Source organism: Ischnura elegans, chromosome 12 (assembly GCF_921293095.1).
Source record: "Ischnura elegans chromosome 12, ioIscEleg1.1, whole genome shotgun sequence".
NCBI lineage: Eukaryota > Metazoa > Arthropoda > Insecta > Odonata > Coenagrionidae > Ischnura > Ischnura elegans.
Window position 1 is genome coordinate 24,517,591 of NC_060257.1, and position 22,263 is coordinate 24,539,853.

The 22,263-nt window shown below is 39.9% G+C and overlaps 1 protein-coding gene across 1 annotated transcript in view; it reads left to right on the forward strand.

Annotated features, from left to right (window-relative positions):
- LOC124169656 (homeobox protein OTX1-like) overlaps positions 1 to 22,263 on the forward strand; it is a 107,226-nt gene that overhangs the window by 61,664 nt on the left and 23,299 nt on the right. The window contains exon 2 of the mRNA XM_046548307.1: positions 1,542 to 1,912. Within this exon, the coding sequence (XP_046404263.1) occupies positions 1,542 to 1,912 (371 nt within the window). The remainder of the gene's footprint in view (positions 1 to 1,541; positions 1,913 to 22,263) is intronic.

Here is a 22,263-nt window from a genome sequence, read left to right on the forward strand (position 1 = left end):
CGTTACCCAGCACGGCAATCTTTTGTCTTCCATGATGCTGTTATTTTTGCATCCGTTCCGCCTCGTTGCCGGTGGTGTATGGAAGTGACCAAGCTCCCACGCTGTCGACTGGGGGATGTACCTCAGGGGCGTGGACTTGCACCTTTGCATTTTTTTTGCAATGACTCCATGCCGACAGTTGAACAGTCGCCTGCGAGTATTAATCATTATTGGGCTGGAACGTCCTGGATACATCTACATAATACCACGATAATACCCTGCTAGCCACCTCTACGGTGCTTGGCAGGGAGTGATCAATCACCAGCATGCAATAGGATTCCCAATTGTACACCACACGGCCATAAAAATGTTACACATACTAACAAATTATACTGCCACATTCATTTAAAGGCAAAAATTGCCAATTACTCATTTAGGTAATCTGCCAATAAATCTATCACACACAAAACATACTGGTAGAAATATTAAGAAAATTCTGAAGCATACATTAAGGAATACATTAGTTAGTAGGCTACGCTACTAGTCATCTAATTTATTGGTGAGTTATAACGCTGCCTTTGTAATCTCTTATTGACTGTGGAAAAAAAGACATTCTGAATCTGTCTGTTCTACAGTCTATCTCTCTTATTTTATATGTATGATCTGATCTTCCGTAGTATGTGAAGACTTATGAGAATTTAGACACTTATGAAAAGATTTAGACACTGCTACGATAGACGAAATTTGTACACTAATATGAGCTTCACAATCTTGGCGAACCTCTTTCTTTCGTCCCGTGTAAAATCCACATTTAGTCACTTACTACCTTCCCATGCCAACGCTTCAATTATACTACGATTAATATCAGTCGTCGGTTATCAATAACATATACATTTTGTTACTTCCACAAAATATTTATAGAACTTTTTCTATTACCGGTTTCGGATGTTAGACCATTATCAAATGCAGAAAATTGAACAATATATAAATGACACTACATATATATGGTGGTAGACTATGGTTGGGGATGGTGGAATATGGTGGGAACAGAACATATATTTTATATTTTTTTATATTTTGTGTAATTGATAATGGTGTAACCACAGAAACGGGCTGAAATTCGTGCGTAGGTTTCCGCGGCGTTATTCACGATGACTGTTAATTTTCGGGTTCTCCAGCCGCGTCTGTCGTTTATGGTTGACAACAGTTTCGAAAGCCATCCTGCTTTCGTCTTCAGGTCGAAGGTGACAAGTTTTCATTTACTTTTAGTAAATAGTTTTCGGCTACCCAATCGGCAACGTGTGGAAGAGAGTGCTGACCAATCAGCTCACAGATGGAGATCGGCCAGTGAGATAAGACGGCAAAAAATGAATTAGCAGTCATCGTGAACAGAAACGGGCAATAAAAATTTTTATAAATATTTTGTGGAAGTAGCGAAGTGTCTGTTATTGATAATATGGAGCCCCTCCACCACGTGAAAGCTTCAAGTTTCAATTTAGCAAGTGTTTGAGATAAAAATAATCTCCTGCTAATATTTTTCTTATTCTATCTCTCCCAAATAGATGGCGTGGATTCTATGGCCCGCAATGAGTCTTCCTCCTCCCCATCGCCCTCTTCTCCCGGCGAAGATAACCAAGACGGCGAGGGTCACTGCATGGACGGGAGGCCGTCCCCAAGGCCCGGGGGCGGCGGCGGAGGCGGTAACCTCGGCCCCTCCCCGGATGGCCTTTGCGGTGACGTAGGCCAGGGGGGTCCTGGGGGCGAGGAGGACGAGGAATCGAACAAGCCTCGTAAGATCCGTCGCAGTCGGACCACCTTCACCACTTATCAGCTGCACCAACTGGAGAGGGCGTTCGAGAAAACGCAGTACCCGGACGTGTTCACGAGGGAGGAATTGGCCATGAGGCTAGACCTCAGCGAGGCAAGAGTACAGGTACGTCAAGCATAATCCAAATCATAAGTATATCAGGTTATTAGGTCAAAATGATGCAAAAATTTTATGCCGACGTTTCGGATTATTTGTAAACCATCTTCAGGGCTTATTTTTGCTCAGGGTTGTTTATTGATAGTTATTTATTGTTACTATGATGTTTCGGTTTATTTGTTAACCATCTTCAGGGCTTATTTTTGCTCAGGGTTGTTTATTGATAGTTATTTATTGTTACTATGATGTTTCGGTTTATTTGTTAACCATATTCAGGGCTTATTTTTGCACAGGGTTGTTTGTTGATAGTTGTTTATTGTTACCATCAATAAACAACCCTGTGCAAAAATAAGCCCTGAAGATGGTTGACAAATAAACCGAAACGTCGGCATAAAAGTTTTGCATCATTTTGACCTTAGCTCCAAGATAGTTATGATCGTTAAAAAATAGAGGTCAAGACAAGGGAAAGGCAATTCTACTCATCAGAATCATCATTGATGTAATTGTTACAATTTCCGCGGTCCATATGTTGTGAAATAATGAAACGTTTTAGTTAACGCGTATCTGATGTCTTAAAAGTCGACGTTTCTTTCCCTCTGCCGGGGACCTCTTCAGGCTTACGTCTATTTATAAATAATACCCTGCGATCCACCTTCAGGGTGTTTGGCAGGGGGTGATCAATGACCAGCATGGCATGCAGCATGCAATTGGATTCCCTCATGCACTCCACACGTTCCGAAAAACATTGCGCATTCTAACAAACTACATTCATTTAAAGGCAAAACACTGCTTGACTGAGGTGACTCGCAGAGTATTAAATAGATGTATGCGTACCTGCATAATGCGCACATTGTGCAAGACCTGGGATTAGCTTACCTTGGTCGCCTTCACCGTTCATTCATGCTCAACGAAATTGACAAACGAGGAGCCATTCTTTCTCCTTAGCCTTTCTATTCTCCCCCACCCGTCCCAAAGTCCGTTTCCCACACTTGACTCATTATACGGAAACCCCTTCCACCAAGAACCTCCTCAAGAACACCTCTCTCGTGTCTTGGGTTTTTCCAACGCCTTGGGTGGCTGCTTAAAGGAAGTGATAGGGCGAAGGGTGACTGTTGCGATTTGACTTTCCTCGCCAGAAGAGATTGGGAATGATATTTAGGGAGCTACCAAGAACAATTGCGAGGGTGAGAAGCCAAAAGGTAGAAGTGATTATTTTCTCGACAGAGTAAGGTGAATTTAATTGTTAGAAGAACTACACAAAAACTTGGTTGTCATGGGATACGAGTGAGTCTCATGTTTGTGCTGACATCGAGTGGAAAATTAAATGCACTTCTAAATATCTAATCGATTTAGTTTGTTTTCTATACCTAATTTCTGTACCCAACAATACATAGAAAAAAGAAATCACTTGTACCCCTTGGCTTCTCACCTTCTCAATTATATTGTAGGCATTTTTGACTGAACTTTTTCCATGAGATTTTTAACTAACGGGTGTAAGTATTCGGTCACAGTTTGAGGCGTGATGGTTTGAAGAATACGATCGATTAGGCGTAAAGAGGGTGGATGGAATTTTTGGTATGCATTATGTAGGAAAGTTTAAATCTAAATTTATCTAAAATATCAACTGATAGTTGAATTTAGTGGAAAGCCTTGTCAAACAATTTTATAATTGCTTACGTATGGTGGCGATGATGAAATTTTTTTCTCTCTCAGAAATCTATTTCTTAGTTGTTACTTACTCATTTCTTAGAGCGAATAACCTCTTAACTCTTGCATATACAAGCCTCAGGCAAATAAGTCTTTTATACGCAAGTTCAAGTATTCCGAATTATTATGCATCTACATCTACATCCCTGCGAGCCACCAGCAGGCTTTAGCAGGGGGAGACCAATCACCAACATGCAGCATGTAAGAGGACCGCCACATGCACACCGCACTGTCATAGAAATATTACGCATGCTAGCAAAATATATCACTTTCTAGCATTTAACTTTTACAAAATGCTCAATACGTTCCATGCGTAATAATGTTCGATTCTTCTACAGTTACCAGCTATTAATTATTTAATGAAATTGTAGTTATGCATTGCAGCTTTTAAAAAGTACATATTTGTAACTGTGGGCATTTATTTTTCCCTGATAATTTCAATAGCCCAGTCTCTTGTATTTGCCTCACCCTATGTATGACCCAGAGGACAGTGTACCCTCTCCTAGGGTTCAACCCTGGTAGGAGGCATAAAGGGCCTTTCACAGGCCCTGGCAATATGGGTTCTCCCTTTCCTCAAACCCTTGCTCCTGCAGTCCTCTCAGGGATAATGCCCTCCGTTCAACCCTCAAAGTTCTCAGGTAATCCCTTTACTAACCTCGCGGTGGTCCTGATTGAGGGACCGTTTGGGCAATTAGGATTATCGTTTGTCGTTAATTATTGGTGCTACCTCAGCCATTATCTTCCTCGGGCTGGGTTTGATTTCATTGTCACTGAAAGCTTCTCCTCCATATTCTTCTCCTGGGTTATGTCGTGAGTTTTCATCATAATTTAGATAATGACCGCTCCTTCTTGCTGATTAGGAAAAGGCACGTGCCGTTAAAGTTTCCATTGCAACCATACGAATATATCAACCTCTATAATGTCGTGCTATGCAGAATAAGTTTCGCGCATGCATTTTCATTTTTTTTAAACCATCCACCTGCACGCATTAACATATGCATCACCTAAAGGCTATCCATACGCGGATTAATGTTATAAATCATATAGCGCACTATTTATTTTGTTCGTCAAATTTTCCTTCTTACAATGGACCGTGAATCGGATATGAATAGGAAAGTGTAAGGTTATAACAGTAAAATTAATCTTTCCATCAGAATCATTCTGTTAGTACTTTTGGGAATTTATTTTTAGCATAATTGTTTACGCATGCATTAGGTATGACAAAATGCATAAATGCTTGGAGTAACTTTAAAATGGTCAGGACCCCACTGCTTAATTAATTGTCAGATTCAAGACCTCGGTGCCTAGCTCTTGTGCCATTCTTTGCAAGCTGTAACAAGGAGTTTTAAACTTTTTTGCATAGAAATAAGTTGCCCTATTCTTATCGCACCTTCCAATCTATCGTCAATTCATTATGAAAGATTTTCTGTCCTTGGTAAGAATTTGGTACCCGATCCTTCGGCATCATGTAATGTTTATTTTTCCTTTGAAACATTCAGTAAAATGAATTTTTATATTGAAATGGAATGGAGACCGCCGTTTCGAAGATGTATAAGCCATTAAACATAGACTAATATTTTTAAAAACGTTAATGATGGTCAATTTTGTAAAAACCTTAAACGTGTGAATAGGTTTAACGTTGATGTATTTACAGCCGGCGTTTGGTTGTCCTTCAAAGTTCAAATTTGAAAGTCCATGATTTGGATGGGGTGGCAATTTTTAGCCCGAATAATTAGCTGCATGTAAATAGTTGACAGGAATCGTTTAGAATGTCTAAAACTAATGTGACGGAAGACGACAGGACACTCGTTAAAAATGCGGGCGGTTTCGTCGGTTGGGTCCTGAATACCTGGCCGTTGTGTGGTCCTCTTCGCTTTCCGCTGTTTTGAGGTAATCCCCGACCGTCTTCGCTGGATTCTCGGAAACCTTCCCAAACTGTCCGTCCATTGCCCCATCGCGGCCACTTTACGGCTTAGTGGCCAATAGCATCGCTCCTTGGGCCCCGCACTTCCTTTCCCATCCGTTCTCTGAGGTTAATTCTTGGGATTAGCTTAGCTAGTCCTTGACTCCAAGCGCATTCGAAATTCCTTGCGAGGAGTAAAAAAATACGAAATGTTTCAAAATGAATATTAGGATTTTGAGTCCAAATAGAATTTTTATTCCTCCTATTATAAAACCTCTTACTAACAGGGATAACCACGGTGCTTGGTTACATTATTTGTTTATTTATTTATTTAATCCAGTCCAAAAACAGCACGAGGCCAATTACAGGGGACTCACAATAACAGGAGTAACAATTTAATAACATTAAGCAACGTAACCAATAATGAACAAAAAATATTCAACAGTATTTACAAATAAATAGCAAAGAATACTAAATTTCATCGGGTGGTGCGAGGAGTAAGGGGAAATAACGATAATGAAGGTGCAAGATGGATGAGGGATGAAAAAAAGGATCAAAATTTGGAACACATTTGGGATAGGAGTTAATGGAAGGAGGATGTCTGAATAGAAAAGAACGTTTAGAGACAGAAAGGCGGGGGGTGAAAAAATGAAATAGGTCACTCGACCTCGTCGTGCGCGAAGGAACACGAAGCGGAAAAAAAGAAAGAAGGCTGGATGATCTGACTTTGCCATTAATGATATTTAAGAAGAGTCTCCGGTCATTGAGGATACCGCGATCAGCTAAAGTTGCAAATTTTAGTAATAGTAGTTTTAGTAATATTTGTAAAAGACTTCCGACGCTATAAATTATGAAAGCCGTTTTACACGGCGCACGTTCTTGTACAATCTGACGTGTGTACGAAGGCGCAGTCAAAATTGCGTCGTGTAAAGCGGTGAATTGCTATAACATACGAGAATGCGTGGACGTGAGATGGAAAAATAGTCCCTGTTATAATTTTGTTCATGCATTCGCGCAATTCCACACCATTTTAGAATTAGTGCAGTTCTAATCTGCGCAATTCCGTGCGCCGTGACAAACGTTCTTAAGAGAAGTGCTATTTCGCACTCGTCCGGCCACGCATTGGAATATGCAGTTACCATAAGGGATCCTGCGCTGAAAGAATAAATGCGCGAATTCAATAAAATGCAAAGGAAAGCTGCGCTATTATAAAAAAATGATACGAGCGTTACATGAATTAAGCTGAGAGCCTCTAGAATTCGGAGACTATGCGCTGGTAGGCTTAGGTTGCTGGAGAAATTAAGAATAGGAGAAATGTTTTTGAGCAACAGGGGGAAATCATATGAGAACTTAACTACATTTCCAGATCCGAAAAAGAACAATAGATTAAGGGAGAGACATTGCCTAATAGATAAGTATTGCAATTCTTTTTTCTCCCGAACAATAAAGGGCTTCAATAAATTATTAGAGAAATCTTTTAATTGCTAACGGCTGATATCCTCACACCGCCCGCCACATGACTATAAGGGCAGCTTGTAGGGTTGTATCTATATGTAGCTATATGAAAAAAGTGCGTTTAGTCAATATCTACTGTACTTTAGTCTATCTAATGTCAAGTTAAGTCTGAAGCTATTAGATAAATGCGTTTTCTTATTTACATACGGTATGAATGACATCCTTGTCAGTCTTAATATGTTGTCGCAATATAGCTTTGTATAATTGGTAACCCAGCTGCCTTATCAGCCTCGTTTAATTCCATACATACCTATCTTTAATCTAAGACTCAAGCCTTGTTATTCTGAGCGCAACCGTGAAGGAAACTTTTCAGATCAGCAACGAGATTATTCTTTCAACCATCTCACCCCTTTTGTGCCCTCTAGGAATTGCTTGTAGGGATTTCCAAACAGATGGGGAGAATAAGCGTGAACGGGCAGTGAAATTCTGTCATGGGATATTCCATCCATAATATCAGGGAAATCCCAGGGTTCCAACCGTTATGCTCGCGCAAGAGTACACAACTTGTAACATTCTAGCATTCTGGTCAAGGTGATGGAGTTAATTTTTGCTTGTTTATGAATGAAAAAGTGCGTCTTGTCATACATTTTTTTTAATTCATTAAATTGAAGTACATGATTGGAAAATTCATGTAAAGGTACTGTCTCCATTCATCGAGCGAGAAAAATTTATGTGCCAGTCTAATGTGGTAATTATCACTGACGATTCTATTGAAAGAGCTTTCGAAATAATTTCTTTATGGGATTTTTTCCGATGTATTTTTCTCGCAATTTTACCACCGTACGCTGAAAGAAGCCCTCAATTAAGGCAGAGGGTCTCTCAAGATCGCATTTTCTATCGATCGCAAAAGCTATTTTTGAAATCCTGCTTTGTCCTTAAGTTAGTACATTTTTTGCAGTGAAGTTTTCTCGGGTTTCGCACCGGGTCAGGTCCTCTATTCCTCCTTCCAACGTTTCGATGGACAACTCGCCCATCGTCGTGGAAGGAGAAATGGAGGACCTGACCCGGTGCGAAACCCGAGAAAACTTCACTGCAATTGTTCGCCGGGAAAAAAACCAAAAATTATAGTACATTTTTTGGTGTGTTAAAATACTTCTCATTCATTTCGGAGTCTCGTTTCCACTGTACTCATGAGTACGGCAATGTTTCTGGACTGGAGTCTAAAAATACTCTGATTCATATTCATTCATTGAGACATAAAAACACCTGTGCCTGTTTTTTTTACGTTGATGTTTGAGCTGCCCTAGCTACTAAACATGTGGTGGAAGGAATAATAGTGACAGAGGGTTAATATATAATATATATGAGGGATAATAATATGTTCTCAGACGACGTGAATCACATCCTTCGTTTACCATCGTACTATAGTAGACGTGAACATGAGAATAAAATAAAAGAAATAGACTGCAAAACAGAGAGATTTAAAATTTCATTCTTCCCTGGTACTATTAAGGATAGCAACGTTGCCTCAATAGATAGGATTAATGGCGTCGCTCGCTAGGATCACTCATTGCATGTTTTTTTCATAGTTATAACCTTGCATGTATTTGCTTTAGGTATTACTTAACATAAGAAAGTTTTTTTTATGAATATGCATGTGTATTTTGCTAGTATGCGTAATATTTCTATGACCGTGTGGTGTGCATGTGGCGGTCCTCTTGCATGCTGCATGTTAGTGATTTGTCACCCCCTGCCAAAAACCTTAGAGGTGGCTCGCAGGGTATTATGTAGATGTAGATGAATAGTTTTAATTTTTCACATTTAGGTTATGTATCTACGTCATAGAGGATGTGGAAATGGAATTCCATACCAAAAGTGTTGATGTGGTTGCCAATGGAATTCTTAGCCCTTTCCTACCACAGCAATCCCGTTATACTTCCAGAGGTAAATGAACTATTGGGAAAACATAGTGCTAGTCACCACGTGTGAAAACATATCGCCTAAACACTCCATGCGAAAACAAGTAACTCTTTTGCAAAACACTCTCCCTGACCTACCTCTTTCCCCTCGAGGCAAATCAGTTTCGGCCCGGTAACGGGGCATCAGACCGAGACGTGAGTTATTTTCCAAAGGAAATAGCAAGCCGTTCACCGTTAGATGAAAATGATAGCCGAAGAATTTCACTCCCATGCTGTCGTTTATGTTAGGACAACTAATATGGTGGGTAGAAAGATTACAAAATTGCAGAATAAAAAAAATGTACTCATGAAACAAGTTTCATTGTTGAAGCATGGCATAACGGTTGTCAAAACGAATGTAACAGATTATTTTTTTCAAACAGAATATGAAAGGGGAAAGTAATAGGGGAAGAGTGATATGATGCTTCGTCATTAAAACTGAGTGTATTTTTGATATTTTATATTTGATCCCTTCGTTTTGAATAAATTTATCTTAGAAGACGAATTTATTTATAACTATACCTTTATTGTTAGGAATAAATTGATCAATTTTACGGATAAAAGTTAATTTAAGCAATATTGGTAAATTTAAAGGCATACTAACCATCGAAATTTCGCTTTTGTATAGACAAAATCGCAATCTGTTGGTCAAAAATTTACAAACAACCTTAATTGGCTGTGACGGTCACTTTTTGTAATTCTCATTAAGCGATAAGGATTATAGAAAGAGTTCTAACAACCCTGGAATATGGCATCTTGTATATCATGCCGTCTCGAATGCTCATGATTATTTGCAAATCATTGCAATATATTTGGGTTCTATATTTCAATGAAACATTGAAAACACCCATGACCAGGTGGAACTCGAACCCGCGATGTTTGGATTGGCGAGGCGAGGAAACTAATTAACTATCCAGTAATACCATATTTTGCCTCTAAAGCATAGGTACTGCTCTTATTAATTGCAGCCTTGCTCCTTAATATGCAATAAATAATTGATGTTACACATTGGTACACATATATATGAGTGAGGTATTTGATTATAAAGTAGATCATCTCGATTCCACAGCATTTCAGTCTTTAATTTAATGTATCTTAATCACTTATGGCTGCAGTTTTGCTCCACAACTATCAGTGAACAATGGATACAGCATTGTGGCGTTCGTTTTTATTATGTGGTAATTGCTTAGCATGAGTATGCATATACATCATGCCTAGATAACTGCATCCCCATCCCAAAGTTTATGCTTAAAATTTCCTCCGTTTGAAATCTTGCTACTGGATACTTAATGAAAATGTTATATATCTTATTGACAGTTGTGAATATTATGCACTAACACCTTGGTTTAAGTAAGCATATAGATCGTGCCGTGTTTTTAAGTATCTAGTGCATCCCCAAGTGACCTCATCCCTCGCACGCTTGCCTACACCCCTCGTATCCACCGTCCCATTGTCCTCTCCGTCCCATCCCAAGCTTGCAACCCCCCCCCTCCCGTTTCCAGGCTCCCCCAACCCCCCGAGAGGGGTGCAGGGGGGGGGGTGTCGTGCGGACGCCCCTCGAATTATCCGCTTTCTGCTCCCAATTGCGCACCCTCTTCGAATCGGAGTCCACATTCGCAGTAATTGCCGTGGCCACCGCTGCGAATTAGCCGGGAATTAGCGCAATTTTAATCCCCTACCATACCCCCTATCCCCTTCTCACCCCCTACCCACCCACCGCTCAAAATCCATAGCCCCAAAACCTTAATGCTGTGCCGTGGGCCGTTGGTAAGGGATCTACGGTTGCATGTGTAAGAGAGGATATAATGGCATCAACATCTGTGTAGGTAGGTACCAATCAAGTAACTAGGGAGATGGGCGCAGTTATCGTAGAATGTTTAAGTCTAATGTTTCTCGATCACTTCTGGTTTGCAGTCTTGTACCACAATTATCGAGAAATATTTATTGATGATTGTCATAAATTATTGGATTTGGCATTTGGGCATGTATGTTTATTCTATAATATTTACCTAGGTATGTGGTATTACTCGACATCATCTGTATACATACACATGATACAGTGATGTTTTATTGCATCCCTATCCCCAGCTTTATGCTAAAAATCCGTTCCGTTTGCAGTCTTACACCTGAATAACAAGTGTAATGTGGACAAGATATGTGATTCTCATTCATTGTTACGAGTATTCTATGATGTCATCATTATCATAAGCAATTAATCCGATGATTTGCTTGGCGTAGCATTTCACCATACTCCTATATTGTCGTATGTACGTATTTATTCTGTCTTACAGCCTCAAGAAGTAGTCCCGTCGTTTGTAAAAATCAGGTTAGGGATCGCTGGTGCATGTATAGGAGATGATATAATGCGCATCAATATCTTCGTTGGTAGGTGCCAATCAAGCAACTAGGGAGATGGGCGCAGTTACTCTTGGAATATTAATCTAAGTCTAATGTTTCGTGGTCACCTCTGGTTGCAGTCTTGTTCCAGAATTATCAATGAGTTGTGGGTGTGAAATTTTGGCATACATATTTATTATGTGGTATTTTGTGTGCATAATTAGAATGAGTATGCATGCACGTCATATCAAGTTTATTGCATCTCTATCCCCAAGTTTATTCTTAAAATCATTTCTGTTTTCAGCCTTGCTCCTGAAGAATAAATCTATTTTTGACAAGATTGTGTGTATTCGATTCATTTTTACCAGTATTATTCCAACTTATCATCGTCATAAGCAATCATTCTGAAGATTTATTTAATGCAACTATTCACTCCGCTCTCATACGAGCTAACATTTTCATATTTGCATTTTTTATCTCTTTTACATGCTCAATAGGTAATCCTTTACATATCATTCGGGGTCTTATTTTGCCCTTACGTGTCCGTCGACGATTTTTAGCATTAGGCCATCATGCGTGATGATATAGTCGATCAAATTTTCTCGTGTTCTCATTAGGGTTTTCGAAAGACTTCTAAAATCCTAATCTGTTATAAATAATTTCATTACTCACTCTTAATGAAATTGTATCTAGAATTGATTTACTGGTATTCAGCATATTGGAAAACTTTCTTCAGATTTATTGGCTCTTATGCATTGAGCTGGGTCTAACTAAAGGAATCCTTGAAATGGATTTCAAGTGTTACATTGGCGAAAAAAGTATTGATCAACGTAAGTAGGGCACTAGCAGGAGGAGGTAATTCCCTTTAAAATGCAACTTTAAGTTTTCAGATTTCATGCAAAAAGAGAACCATTGTGGCATAGAATCATTGTCCACATTGTCAAAACTAGAAATACTTTGAAAAAAATAATTGGAGCTGAAGTGGTGCACAAGTGAGCAGAGATAGAATAGGCGTGGTTAAGTGACTACCATTCTAAAAGTCGAAATGGTATTTTCAATGCCGAGTAGTAAATACCATTATTACACCGAGGCATACTCAAAAAATTTAATTTTTGAAAATTTCATTTAGAAATTCCGTTTGATAAATCTATAAAGATGTGACCTTGTCATCCATACATAATTTCGGCGTAACATAATTCCGCATATTCTACGTCTACATAAAACCATGCCAACTAGATAAAGGCTATTTTGTTGGCAGTAAATTTAACCGATAATTGCAGAAACAAACGTAGGAGACAATTTTCCTATCTTTATGGGGTTGTAGGTACTGCTATACGTATTTATATGCTGTTATCGTATGAGTTGGTGTTATTTCTCATTGATGTCTACTTGTACATTGTACTACCAATTTAAGATACTTAAATATCTTGTGTCTATTGGATTTAATTCCTATTTATGCCCTTATGTTGTATCTTTTGTATGTGTTTCTTATGTTTTCTATATAACCGGGCCATACGTGGTCCCGGTTTTACTATATATATTTTTCCAAATGTTATTCATACATATACCTCATATACTGTGCTTACTTAACTGCAGTGGCAACAAAGATGACCTTTATGCAAGACTATGCCATTTCGCAAAAAATCCTAATCAGTTTCCATATGTGTGAGAATTATTGGAGTCATATATGTCCCAGGAATTACCCACATATATCTCCTATATTTTATTTTACAGTGTGGGTAGTCATTAGCGAATTCTACCTATCACACACAATTGGGGTACAGACGGCCTTCCGACAATCCGTTTAATTCACATTTGATTCACTGGCCGGGGAGCCTAAAAAACCAACTTGCATAATCCGTCGTAGGAAAGGTTCATTGACAGTGTGGGTCTTACAAATTGGTTTCTTTGCCATAGTGGAAACCATTGCGAAACTTAGAATGCAAAAGGAAGGCCGTATCCAGGCGGATTGTCGTGCATTAACTGACTTAAATCTCATTGTGGGTCGTACCTTCACCTGGGCTTACCTGGAGTGTGCGGTTCCCGTCCCATGCTGTCACTGCAGCTGTCTGACTGAAGAGTTCTGCTTGTCCAATTAGCGAGTTCGGATGAGGAAGTCTCCCCCGCCTGCGGCCTCCGTAGCTTCCGGCCAGGATTACCAGGCGTACCATTGAAAAACGCGCTCTCGTTGACCAGCTAACCGAAAGTGCACTAGGTAAAGGAGGCCCCAGTCCGTTCCGTAAAAATTTCCGCATATTTTACTCAGTCCGCGTCAAACTATCCTGAGCTATTGCGAGTATTATCGTTCCCTATTATGCGTGGAAAAACGACATCTTAAGTCTATTTGCCCTGCAGTCTATTTCCCCAATCTTATCCATGCGATTGTTTCCTCCTGTGTAATGAATCCCTCTTAAAACATCATGTAATATTAGTTGCTCAACTAGTTGACCAACTAATTAGTTGCTCAACTTTATCATTCCCATCATGAATACTGCTAATAAACCTGTGGTCCAGGAATGGACCCTATTATTTTACTTGCCGTCGCTTTTTTTTGTATGCTAACGGGAAGCTAAGGTTGTAGAGTTATTATCATCACTCGAGGCATCACTAATGGATCGCTGGAAGAAAATGCATTGCGACAGCCCGAAGCCAAGTATTTCTTCCCCGCCCGAAACGCCGGGAGTGAGTCACACTTCCAAAGGATTCCGCACCCTTGGTATTCCTGCTACCTCCTTGGCCAAATCGGACGGCGTCCGTGGGTGAAAGCACTGCTGAGACTTCATTTGTCGAATTACCCCCGGCATGGCCGCTGCATCGTTCATAATTGGGATGAAAACGTTCGGGTGGGCGAAGTAATACGGGTGGCTGGGAGGAGGTGAGATATTGGGGTGTATCCCATTATTGCTACCACTAGAAACAGTTATTGAAAGACTCTATATATGCGAAAATAAAGCCTTCTGACGTATCGAATAAAGTTACGGAAAATTAACCTCAAGTAAGATGCTCGATGAGGTCATTATAATGGCTTCTTATAGAAAATTGGCAGTATCCTGGTGGAAATAAAGGGATAATTTTGATCAATAATCATTGTACGAAAATAAAACATGATTTTATCATCATTACGACGAAATGATATTCTGTCCTATTAAAGATATTTGTTAGAATTGAATGGCTGTATCAATTTTCCTTTAACTTCTAGAAATGTGCGGAAACCTTATGATTTGTCGCCATGAATATTAATTAAGAATAATGATGTAATTGTGGCAGTGAAAGTAGTTGAAATTATAGATATCCGTATCCTGATTAACTGTTTTTGCAAAGGACACCGTGCAGAGAATACATCTACATCTACTTAATACCCTGAGAAACACCTCTAGGGTGTTTGGCTGGGGGTGATCAATCACCAACATGCAGCATGTAAGAAGGTCGCCACATGCAAACCGCACGGTCAAAGAATCATTACGCATAAAAGCAAAATGTCTATGCATATTCGTGCAAAGCAACCTTGCCGACGGAAAGTAATTCCTATAGGAAATCCATGCAAGGCTAGAACAGTGAAAACATTTTTAAAAACATGCAAGGAGTCGTAGCGAGTGACGGATTGATTTCATTCATTAGTCGAGACACCGTTGCTATCCTCAATAAGACGAGGAAAGAATGACATTTTAAATGTCTCTGTTTTGCAGTCCGTTTCTTTTATTGTCTTCTCAAGATCATGTCTACCACAGTGCGACCGTAAACAAAGGAAATCAAAAAGAGATTATAACGGCAGCGTTAGAACTCATAAATAGATTGCATGACTTTTAGTGTAGCCTGCTAACTTATGTAAGACTTAATGCATGTTCCTGAATTTTATTGTTATTTCTAACAGCATATGGTAGCATAATTTGTTAGTATGCGTTACGTTTTTTGAACCATGTGGTGTGCATGTGGGAGTCCAATTGTATGCTGCATGCTGGTGATTCTCATCCCCAGCCAAACACCCTAGAGGTGGCTCGCAGGGTATTTTGTAGATATGTTTCACGTTTCACGCAGATGTAGATATGTTTCACGTCGTCTGAGGAAAATCTTCTCCGACTTTGCTTAGTAAAATAAGGCTATAATTCGTTCTATGCTCCTGTAAAGATTCTCATCCTAACTCTCGTAACAGCTGGCGAAGTCATCTCTCGTTTATCACCAGGTGAGTTGATTGAAGGCCTACGTTTTTAAGGCCACCTCTTCAATAGTCTTCATTGCCCTAAATAAGATGCCAGAGAGAGAGCCAACGAAACGTCGGCCAACAATCAGCTCACCCGGTGGAAGACCCGATAAGACTTCACCAGCATCATTCGCAGGGGAAGAACAAAATCATGTCTCGTGTAATAGAATATTGGAATACCAGGAATACTCGAGCTAACCCGCGTATACCTGGCATTAAGCACGGGCAAATGTTATCGCTCAGGATTGGTTTACATACTCAAAATGTTGTTAGAATCGAATTTTCTGTCCACTTCTGCGTGCTTTATGAGCACTCCTAATGCCCTTCCCCTTTCCAGGGAACGTTTTTATCATCCCATAATTATCCCCTTTTCTCTGTTTCGGTCTCTGCTCACAACCCTGACGAAGCTCACCCGCGTCCACCTGGCGAAACGCTCAATTACGGGTTTGAAGTTGACTACGAAATAAGGCGTGCATTGGGGGAAGGCTGACTTAGATGAAGGGGCTAAGTGAATAGTGGAGGCTCATTTCATGAACAAAACATATTTCAAAGGTCTATTAAAGTCGCATTGGTTCGTGTTTACCCCATAAATCATTATAGTAGATCTAAAAAAATTTAATAATTGTGCTATCTTCGTGATGTTTACCATTGAAATATTTTTTCTACTAAAAAATTTACTTAGGCATCCATCTTTCATACTTCCTTTCAGTTCTTGGATAGAGTGAAAATGATATTATCTCATAGAAGTAAAAATATTTGGTTTATTAATTGTTTATTGATTAGTAGAAGAACCGTAACCCCTTCCACTCTAATTAATTTTTTTGATATCCTCTTATATTTTTGTAAGTGGGTATTTATAAATGGAATGGTAGATATTTTTTAGTTTGTAATCAACGCAGAACTGTGAAATATAAAGTGATTATTATTGTAAATAATGTAGTTAAGTACATCGAGAACACTGATATATCGCTACTAGTTTAAAATCATATTGTTACTTTCAATGTATCATATCTCATGAAATATGGGTTCTTTATGTTCATTATGGATGCTTTAAAATTGCTTTCTTTAAAATTTCATAATATTTATTTCATGGCTCGTATCCGTATCTATATTTTTCCCGTGGTTCTTTTAAAACGAAATGGTGGGCAATGAAGTGAAATTTTGTAGTTTGTAATCAGCGTACAGCAACGAAATGAAAAGTAATTATTATTTCATATTGATCACGAACAAGCCCTCTTTTAAGCTCTTCCCGTAAGAACATCGAGAATACAGCTTTCGCTATTCGAATAAAAAAGTGTTATTTCTTCTAATGCATCATATTTCATGAAATATATTTTCTTTATGTACATTATGGATGTTTAAGCATTTGCAAACTTTAAAAATATTTTTATTGCTCCCTTAAATAGTGCTAAATCATAAAAATCTGATGATACGCTACACACGTGATTGAGGGATTTGGCATCGGGAGTTCATGACGAGCTAAACTCATCATTTCCGCGCAAGGGATTTAAGGGAAACAGATAATTTCAGCACAACCAGCACAGCAACCAACTTTATGTAGCAGTATCACGCGTGCGGCATCAGACATCGGAGGTTGAGTTCCCTTCTAGCCGGAATAGTCTGGAACTTGGGACGTGCAGAGAGTTTTGTCGGAAGGTATAGAAAAAGGACGAGGGTGATTAAGTCCTCTCCTGATTCGTACATTTATAAGCCCTTTTATGACGCGAGCAAGTTGACCGGACGATTAGAATTTGAGTGCCCCCCGGAGGCGGAAACGGGGGCAATAATAGGGCACTAGTGGGGGGGGGAGGCGGAGGCTCTGCGCGCGTGGCGGACTGCTTTAGTCGCAAGGCGCTTGGCAGGGGGTGTATGGCAGGGACTGACTGGCGTTAGGGTGAAGTGGGAAGAGGATTAGCGTGATGCGTTCCCCATATTATGAGGCTGGTAGTGGGGATGGAGCATTGGAAGGCAAGTAGGGATATGTTGGAGGAATATATATATATACATACATATATATATGTGCAATGTGTACTGGGTTGTAATGCGTGGGGTGTGCCTACTGAATAGAACTGGTGGGTTGGAGTGGATACTCCTTGATCTCTTGTCGTGGGAACTGCAAACAGGGCCTCACTATTGTTGGCGATGTCAGACGGAGGGGCAGAGGAGTATTGTATTCTAAAGGGGGTTTATCCATGAAGGGAGGAGGGTTGTCAGGCTATCGGGGTTGTCAGCAGTCTAGCAATGTTCCCTTATCCCAGTGTTCATTAGATCCTGGCTTAGGCAACCGGGTATATCAACGGAAAAGAGTAAACATCTTCGCATAATCATTAAAGATAAGTTGATAATTATTTTTCGGGTTAATGCCGCGTCGACACATTTTTTGGTGCACGAAAGTTTCGGACGCATTCCTGTTCCCATCTTCGGGTTCATCTGCATAATACACTGCGATCCACCTCTAGGGTTTTAGGCAGGATATTACTTTTAAAAAAAATCAGTATTTTTTTCTCGTAATTGATAACTCTTGGCACGAAGTAACTACATTATTGCCCGGTTGCTTTTTCTCAGTACTTTACCAGCACTGGAAAAGGGAATATTGCAGTAAACCGTGCGAGTGTATCTACATCTACACCTACAAAATACCCTGCGAGCCACCTCTAGGGTGTTTGGTAGGGGGTGATCAATTACCAGCATGCAGCATGCAATCGGACTCCCACATGCACACCACACGGTCCAAGAACGGCACGCATGCTAACAAATTGTACTACCATACGCTGTTAGAAATAATAATAAAATTAAGGAACATACATTAAGGTATACATATGTTAGTAGGCTACACTACAAGTCATCTTATCTATTTACGAGTTCAAACGCTGCCGCTATAATCTCTTATTGATCGTGGAAAAAAAGACATTCTGCATGTTTATGCTCTACAATTTATCTCTCTTATTTTATTTATATTATCTGATCTTCCTTAGGCGTAAGTTAGAAAAGACACTACTCTTGATTTTATCTAAAAAATTTAGTCTACTATTAAATCTACGGTCTGACAGAGATTCCCATCCGAGTTCATTTAAGAGGTCAGTTACACTAACAAGACTATCGTAACGACCTTTCACGTACGTGGCAGCTCTTCTTGGCATGCGTTATAACTCTGTTATTCCTTTTTCATTAGGGCCCCAAACACTGGCAGCGTACTCCAAATGTGGTCTAACGAGGGAAAAGTAGCTAATGTCTCTCACTTTGTCGTCGCACTTTCCCAATATTCTTTTAACAAAACCCATTTTACGATTAGCTTAACATGTTTATTCCACGATAGATCATAATTGAGTCTAACTCGTAGACATTTCACGGATTCAACTGTCTTTAATTGGGTGAACCGAATTAAATATCCGAACCGAATCATATAAATAAAATAAGAGAGATAGTTTGTAGAACAGACAGATTCAGAATGTCTTTTTTTCCACGATCAATAAGAGATTATAACGGCAGCGATAGAACTCATAAATAGATTGCATGACTTGTAGTGTAGCCTACTATCCTATGTAAAACTTAATGCATGTTTCTTAATTTTGTTATTATTTCTAACAGCATATGGTTGTATAATTTGTTAGTATACGTGACGTTTTTTGGACCGTGTGGTGTGCATGTGGGAGTACAATAACATGCTGCATTCTCATGATTGATCACCCCCTGCCAAACACCCTAGAGGTGGTTCGCAGGGTATTATGCAGATGTAGATATAATTATGCTATAGTGTAGTTTGAAATAGTACAGTTCATGATTAGTTACACTGGAAGTCTTAAGCCTAAGCAGCCGGCCGTAATCAATTGGGGGTCTCATTGCATTATATCTGGGAGCGGCTGGATGATCGGCCGGTTGATTAGGTGCACGCGTCGCGCATCAACCGAGACTCGACACGCTCCCTCTGTTAAAGCTTCACTCCTCTATTAATATCCACGCTTTACGCTTAAACCCCACCTCATGCATAGACTATTGCTCTATTCCGCATATTGCGATGCATCTCCATGTGCATAATAGCAGAAAGGAGAATTATAGGTCCTCGATTATAGGTACCTTAGTTATTTATCTAACGTACTGAATAACGTAGGGAGGGGTAGTAGTTAATTGGGTAGTTGTAATTGGGTAATTGTATGTAGTTAATTTTAGTCGTATGTAGTCAATTGGGTAGAGTAGTGAATTGGTAATATTGTTGTGGGAGGCCAATTATCATCGCCATTGCTACCATTGCAGTTAGGGATTTTTAAAAAAATACTTGACGCGTGAGTCTGAAGTCTTTTCTTTCGTGAGTTTTTTTTCCTCTCGTGAAATCTTTCAACTAGAAACCTCTCGTCCACGCCAGAGCGACTTCTCATTCGCCACACGTGCTGATGAATCGCAGCAACCGGTGAGCAGTCGAGTCACACAGTTCCCTTAAGGCCGCAGAGGCTGCCGGGAACGTTGTCTCGCCCCGTCCTCCAAAAAACGACCCCAGCGCCTCCACGCGGTGCCGTGGCCGTTTAATTGGACAATTTCTAAAACTTGGAAGCGGGGTAGGCGATGGTGATCCGTTCGTTTTTTTTTTTATTCATTCGGGTCTGACCGAGTGAAATCGACTCAATTGACCGACACAATAGGGGCAATCGGATGTTCTTTTCGCATCACGCCACGAACCCCTTCCCCTGTCTGAACCCATTACGTCTCCACCTCCAACCTCACTCCTACCCTATACCCTGTCCAAATGCATACACTTGATCTGATACCCCTTCTGTCGATTTTTCATTGGAAGCGTGACTATTGAATTCAGACCGTACATACCGAATTTATGTTTCCCGTGAATATGATATGTTACAAATATACTGTAGCGTGACCAGAGAGGAAGTGTTCGCAGATGGCATTAAAAGTATACTTCACTTACCGTCGTATTATGGTAGAAGAGTTCACGAGAAGAAGATAAAAGAAATAGACAGCCGAGAACCTAAAAGGGCCGTCGTTTTACAAGCATAGCTGACATTAAACCGGGAAAGGGCGCGCGGGGTGTTAATGACACCCCATGGTTCTTCTTTGACCCATTGTACGTACATCGTGGTATCTACAGTGTTGCTAGATCTTATGCCTTCAATTCTCATACTTTTTAACAAAATACTGCCAGTATCCCATAAAATTTTCATTCCGCTTCAGGATCGGAAGGAGTTAAAGTGTCCTGGGGTGTCACCTACACCCCACGCGCCATCCACGTTCCTCTTCCAAGCCATCGGACTTCCCCTGAGCTTTTTTCTTCATGAGAGCTAATATTTTTTTTCTCTTTTAGCACGTAGAACTGCAATTCATGTAGAGTAGAGCATGTAGATTGAAATTCAGCATGTTCAATAAGATATTTCATGCCTTGAAACACAAAGTTGTAAAGTTAACGTCAAATATGCTGCCGAATGTCAAAGAAAGGGTGTAGAAAACTTCAGTTGAATACATTTCTCCCATTATCAATTTTATGGTAATAGTGTAAAAGTAAATATTTAGTATCAGTCTAATTTAATGGCCCATGTAATAAAGAACACAACATAACTTTATCATTCCACGTAAAGAGAAAAAAATATTTTCTTTGGGGTATTGATAACACCCTATGCGCCTTCAAACGTTACATTTCACCGCATGCCCTCTCCCGGGTTAAAAGAAATCGCTGGCAGAGCTGTAGGCAATCCCAAATATTGAGTTTGAAAAGTTTTCCGAGGATTGGAAAAAGCGTTGGCACAAGTGCGTGATATATAATGGGGACTATTTGGAAGGTGACAAAATTTATGTCGACGAATAAATAAATGTTAAAAAAAATTGAAATTCCACTTATTTTCTGAACACACATCGTACCTATCCCTCGGAAAAATATCTATCTGATTTTGTTGCTCATATCGGACCTGGATGGAACCTATTTGCAATGGAAAAAAGTATGAATCCGTCTCAAAAAATCAATTTCGTTGTGTTTTTTTCGAAAACACAGCCCCTGCCTACCACTTTCAGTAGGATGGGATTTGCCATGCAGGCGTAATCTCTTCTTGATCCCCAGCTGTTCGCTGTCAACCTGGCGTGTTTATCGCCTGCTTTGCCGGCGACAATGCATATCTGCCTCCGCGGTCGGAGCAAGATTCTTCGTTCCTGCCCGGAGCGAATCGCTACCATAAGCATTATGACGCGCTCTCCATTCTCCCAAAATGCACTTCGCCAGCTTCAAGTGACGTAGTCGAATTCATGCATCATATGGAACTGGTCCACCAATTCCCCAACGGTTTTCCGTCTAGTTTCATCGGGGTATTGAGTACCCAGAGGATGGCTTTATGAATAGAAATTTTCATCTTTTAGTGTTTTAAGTTAAAAGTTCTTCCAGTGAAGCAATTGAGGGGGTGAAGAAAATTCGTAGGAGGGAAAATTATTTTCTTTGGGCATTATTCGAACTCGAAACTCCGGGATTCATTCCGGATGTCCTACCAATTGAATTAATTAGGCATATTCTTTCCTACGGTGTTTTTCGAGTGAATAGAGTAGAACTTTGTCAACCTTTGTTTGTGCCGCAATGATGAAAAACTTAGGTTTGAATAAATACTGAGGTAAAGTTTTCAAATTTCAGGAGGGCTAAATGTTTGTTTGCGGGACGAGTCTTCCTCGATCTGTCTTTCTCTAAATGCGATAATGTTAATGGGTAGAATAAAAAATAAACTTAGCTAAATTCCACACAATATTTATTAAATACTGTGTGGAATAAATTTCATACTGGTTTCAGGTCATGATCAAGTACTCAGTCACTCAGTAGGTTCTC